We start from the raw sequence: 4,947 nt of genomic DNA on the forward strand, positions 1-4,947 counted from the left end.
TTCAATCCACAATACATTTATTTGGCATTTTACGCGCTAACATAGAAGACAATTAATATTTATAATGTATAGATAAGACTGTCTTCAAAACTACAGCATCAGGCACCAGAAGCATCTGGTATTTACACCTTTTAGGAAGCCCATCGTGGTGGACTCAATCCACAGTCCTTTGTCAAACAGTTAAAATAGAAGTCTGGTGGCCAAAGTCATTTAAGTGTTAACAAATCATCTACCCAAAAAGAAATCCACTCTAACACAGAAACATGCCCACACTGGAAGATCAGAATGGTAATCTATATGAGGAGTCAAAATAGATAGGAGAGATTTTAAATAGTGTTTTTGCATCCGTATTTGCTCAGGAGATGGACACAGAGTCTATAGAAGTGAGGCAAAACAGTATCATCTTCATGGACCCTGTACAGATTATAGAGGTGGAGGTGTTTGCTGTCTCAAGGCAAATTAGCGTGGATAAATCCCCAGGGCCTGGCAAGTTGTTCCCTGGGACTCTGTGGAAGACACGTGCAGAAATTGTCAGGACCTAAACACAGATATTTAAATAACCCTCAGTGTCAGGTGAGGTACTGGAGGATTGGAGGACAGCCAATGTTGTTCTGCTGTTCAAGAAAAGCTCTAAAAATAAACTAGGAAATTATACGTTGGTGAGCTTGACATCAGTAGTGGGAAGGTTATTGGAACATATGTGCAGGAAGCAGATATATAAGTATTTGGATCAATGTGGACTGATTAAGAATAGACAGTGTGGCTTTGTGCATGGTAGGTCATGGCTAACCAATCTTATAGAGTTTCTCGAGGAAGTTATCAGGAAAGTGGATGAGGGCAAGGCAGTGGACGTTGTCTACATAGACTTTAGCAAGGCACTTAATGAAGTCTTATATGGGAGGTTGGTCAAGAAGGTTTAGTCACTCAGCATTCAAGATGAGATAGTAAATTTGATGAGACATTGGCTTTGGGAGAAGCCAGACTGTGGTAGAAGATGGTTGCCTCTCTGACTGGAAGCCTGTGACTAGTGGTGTGCCACAGGGATCGGTGCTGGATCTGTTGTTGCTTGTCATCTATATCAGTAATCTGGATGATAGTGTGGTTAACTGGATCAGCAAATTTGTGGATGACACCAAGGTTGGGGGTGTAGTGGACAGTGAGGAAGGCTATCATGGCTTGCAGTGTGATCTGGACCAGCTGGAAATATGGGTTGAGAAATGGAAAGTGGAATTTAATGCAGACAAGTGTGAGGTTTTTGATAGGACCTAGGTCTTACACAGTGAATGGATGGGCACTGAGGAGTGTTGTTGAAGAAAGGGATCTGGGAATACAGCTCTATAATTCACTGAAAATGGTGTCACAGGTAGATAGGGATGGAAAAAAGAAAAAAATTTTGGCGCATTGGCCTTCATAAACCAAAGTACTGAGTACAGGAGATGGATGTTTTGTTAACGTTGTACAAGACATTGGTGAGATCTAATTTGGAGTGCAGTTTTGGTCACCAACCTGCAGGAAAGATATAATAGAGGTTGAAAGAGTTCAGAGAAAATTCACAAGGATGTTGCCAGGTCTGGAGGACTTCGGTTATAAGGGGAGATTGAACAGGTCAGGACTTTAGAACATTCCAAGGAATAAAGGGAGATTTGATGGAGGTGTAACAAAATTATGAGGGGTATAGATAGGGTAAATGCAAGCTGGCTTTTACCACTGAGATGGGGTGGGACTACATCCACAGGCCATGGGTTAAGGGTGAAAGGTGAAACGTTAAGGGGAACATGAGGGGAAACTTCTTCACACAGATGGTCATCCAGGTGTGGAATGAGCAGAAAGCACAAGTGATGCATGCGAGCTCAATTTCAACATTTCAGAGGTTTGTATAAGTACCTGGATGGTAGGGATATGGGAGTAGAAAGTTTAAATAGTTCAGCACAGACTAGATGGGTCAAAGGGTCTGTTTCTGTGTTGTTCTTTTCTATGACTGAGACAAGAACCTTAAGTAATACTAACATTCACTCTAATTCCTTTTAACAGCCGTGCAGACCAACCATACATCTGAGTAGGAGATATTTACATGGCGTTAAAACTGTGGCACTTTAAGTTAACAGTAGATAAAAGAAAATCCCAGCTGCACGTTAACAAAGGCTATTTGTGTGAGAGTGTTTCAGTTACTGTGGGGCCAGGCACCCATGCAGCTCAGTGGGAACAGGGAATAATACCAGTGGAAGAGTCAAACTGAGCCAGGTCACAGATTGGAGATGGCAGAAATGCCCCATTCTTTAGAGACAGGAAGAGCATCAGAGAGTTTGATTGTCATTCCAGATACCAGCACTGTGCCCAGTTAGAAGATGATTTCTCGCTCCAACTTGGGTTGACCCTCACTGTAACAGTGTGATGTCAGATCACACCTTGGTGACTAAAGTGATCTCATCTGAAATGTTGTCCTACACCCATTGATGGATTTTGTAAATCTTTTTTACAGGTTAAAAATGACAAGGAATTTGTCTATGGGAATCTCGAACACAACACGCCAGTTTTGCTGTCTCTGTCCAGATATTTAAGAAGTGGAGCAAGGGATTCACTCGAACATCCTTCCTGCTCAGAAAGTGGGAATGGATTCAGACAGTCATCTCAACTGAAGGTACATCAGTAAGTTGACACTTGGACAAGGCCATTTGCCTGTTCTGTGTGTGAGAAGGGATTCAGTCGGTCTTCTCACTTGTAGACACACCAGTCAGTTAACACTGGGTAGAAGCTGGTTATCTGCTGAGTTTGTGGGGAAGGATTCACTCGGTCATCTAATCTAATGGCTCACCAGCGAGTGCACACCGGGGAGCGACCATTCACCTGCTCGGACTGTGGGAAGGGATTCACTTTTTCATCTAAACTGAAGGTACATCAAAGAGTTCACACTGGAGAGAGGCCGTTCACCTGCTCACAGTGCGGGAAGGGATTCACTCAGGCGTCTCACCTACTGATACATCAGGCAGTTCACACTGCAGAGAGGGATTTCACCTGCTCAAACTGTGGGAAGAGTTTCCTTCACTCTTCCACCCTACAGAGACACCGGTCAGTTCACACTGGGCAGAGGCCGTTCACCTGCACAGTCTGTGGGAAGACATTCACTCAGTCATCCCACCTACAGAGTCACCAGCGAGTTCACACTGGGGAGAAGCCATTCACCTGCTCAGAATGTGGGAAGGGATTCACTCAGTCAGCCCACCTACAGAGTCACCAGCGAGTTCACACTGGGGAGAAGCCGTTCACCTGCTCAGACTGTGGGAAGGGATTCACTCGGTCATCCAACCTACAGATGCACCAGCGAGTTCACACTGGGGAGAGACCGTTCACCTGCTCAGACTGTGGGAAAGGATTCCATCAATCATCCACCCTACAGAGACACCAGCAAGTTCACACTGGGGAGAAGCCATTCACCTGCTCAGACTGTGGAAAGGGATTCACTCGGTCATCCTCCCTATTGGAACACCAGTCAGATCACTCTGGGGAGAGGCCATTCACCTGCTCAGAATGTGGGAAAGGATTCACTTGCTCATCTAAACTGAAGGTACATCAGCGAGTTCACACTGGGGAGAGGCCGTTCACCTGCCATGAATGTGGGAAAGGATTCACTTCGTCATCTCATCTGAAGGTACACCAGCGAGTTCACACTGGGGAGAGGCCATTCACCTGCCGTGAATGTGGGAAGGGATTCCATCGATCATCCAATCTAGTGACACACCAGCAAGTTCACACTGGGGAGAGGCCGTTCACCTGCTGTGAATGTGGGAAAGCATTCACACGATCATCACATCTACTGAGACACCGGTCAGTTCACACTGGGTAGAGACCATTCCCCTGCTCAGTCTGTGGGAGGGGATTCCATCGATCATCCAACCTTCATAGACACCAGCAAGTTCACATTGGGGTTAGGCCATTCACCTGCCCAGACTGTGGGAAAGGGATTCACTCGATTATCCTCCCTATTGGCACACCAGTCAGTTCACACGGGAGAGGCCGTTCACCTGGTCAGAATGTGGGGAGGGATTCGCTCAGTCATCTCATCAGCTGAGACACCAGCGAGTTCACATTGGGTAGAGGCCGATCACCTGCTCAGACATGGGGAAGAGATTCTCTCAGCCATCTCCACTAAATGTGAATCATTTAGTTCACACTGGGGAGAGGCCGTTCACCTGCTGTGAATGTGGTAAGCGATTAACTCAGTAATGTAACCTTGTGATACAATACCGGGTTCACACTGGGGGAAAAAGTTTCAATGAGCTGCATGCTGGATATTTGTCCATCACCGTTGCTGAATGCAATTTTGAGAGTGACTGTCGGTGCTGAACTCTGCAATTATTGCTGCTGCTCACCACACCCAGTTCTGCACCCTGGTCACTGGGCATGGGAGGAGTTTCTTCTGCTACATAGTCACCTTTAATGGGACTGGAGTTTAATATTCTGGATCTGTGACAAATAAATCAGTTCTATTTTAAATTCTGTCTCCGGTACTCAGTGAATTTATAACACAACTACTGTACAGTAGAGAGTCAACTCAGGCCGGCTGGACCCTGCCAGTGATTCAGTTCCATGACGGTCAATTTAAATCCTCCCTTGTTGTTCCTCTCTTGCTCTCCCTGTGGTGATGGGTTCCAAACAGTCACCACTCTGTGGGTGAAGAGGTTTCCCTTGAATTCTCTGCAGTCTGAAGAAGTCGAGCTGACTGCAGTTCTGACTGAGATGTTCTTCGCCCCTCTAATCTCTGGGCTAAGGAAGAATGACATTGGTAGTTAACCTCCTTATTCACTGCACATTTCCACATTATGGGTCATTTTCCCTGCTTCTCAAAGGTTGTTAGAAAACACCACTGTCCTCTAAAGACTGAAAGCAGAATGGGAAACCATCAGTTGGATGTTCAATGAAACAGGGTCAGAAACCAGAGGCAGGTCTGCA

The 4,947-nt window shown here is 45.7% G+C and overlaps 1 protein-coding gene across 1 annotated transcript; it reads left to right on the forward strand.

Moving 5' to 3' along the window:
- Positions 1–2,484: 2,484 nt before the first annotated feature.
- LOC140192462 (uncharacterized) lies at positions 2,485–4,414 on the forward strand. Its single transcript, XM_072250063.1, has one exon. The coding sequence runs from the start codon at positions 2,804–2,806 to the stop codon at positions 3,839–3,841; it is 1,038 nt and encodes a 345-aa protein (XP_072106164.1). The 5' UTR covers positions 2,485–2,803; the 3' UTR covers positions 3,842–4,414.
- Positions 4,415–4,947: the final 533 nt, after the last annotated feature.

The sequence above is a fragment of the Mobula birostris genome, unplaced genomic scaffold (genome assembly GCF_030028105.1).
Source record: "Mobula birostris isolate sMobBir1 unplaced genomic scaffold, sMobBir1.hap1 scaffold_1434, whole genome shotgun sequence".
NCBI classification, from domain to species: Eukaryota; Metazoa; Chordata; class Chondrichthyes; order Myliobatiformes; family Myliobatidae; genus Mobula; species Mobula birostris.

Bases quoted from the DNA above. Each gene is read 5' to 3' on its own strand.
- LOC140192462 (XM_072250063.1), top strand. From the start codon at position 2,804: ATGGCTCACCAGCGAGTGCACACCGGGGAGCGACCATTCACCTGCTCG.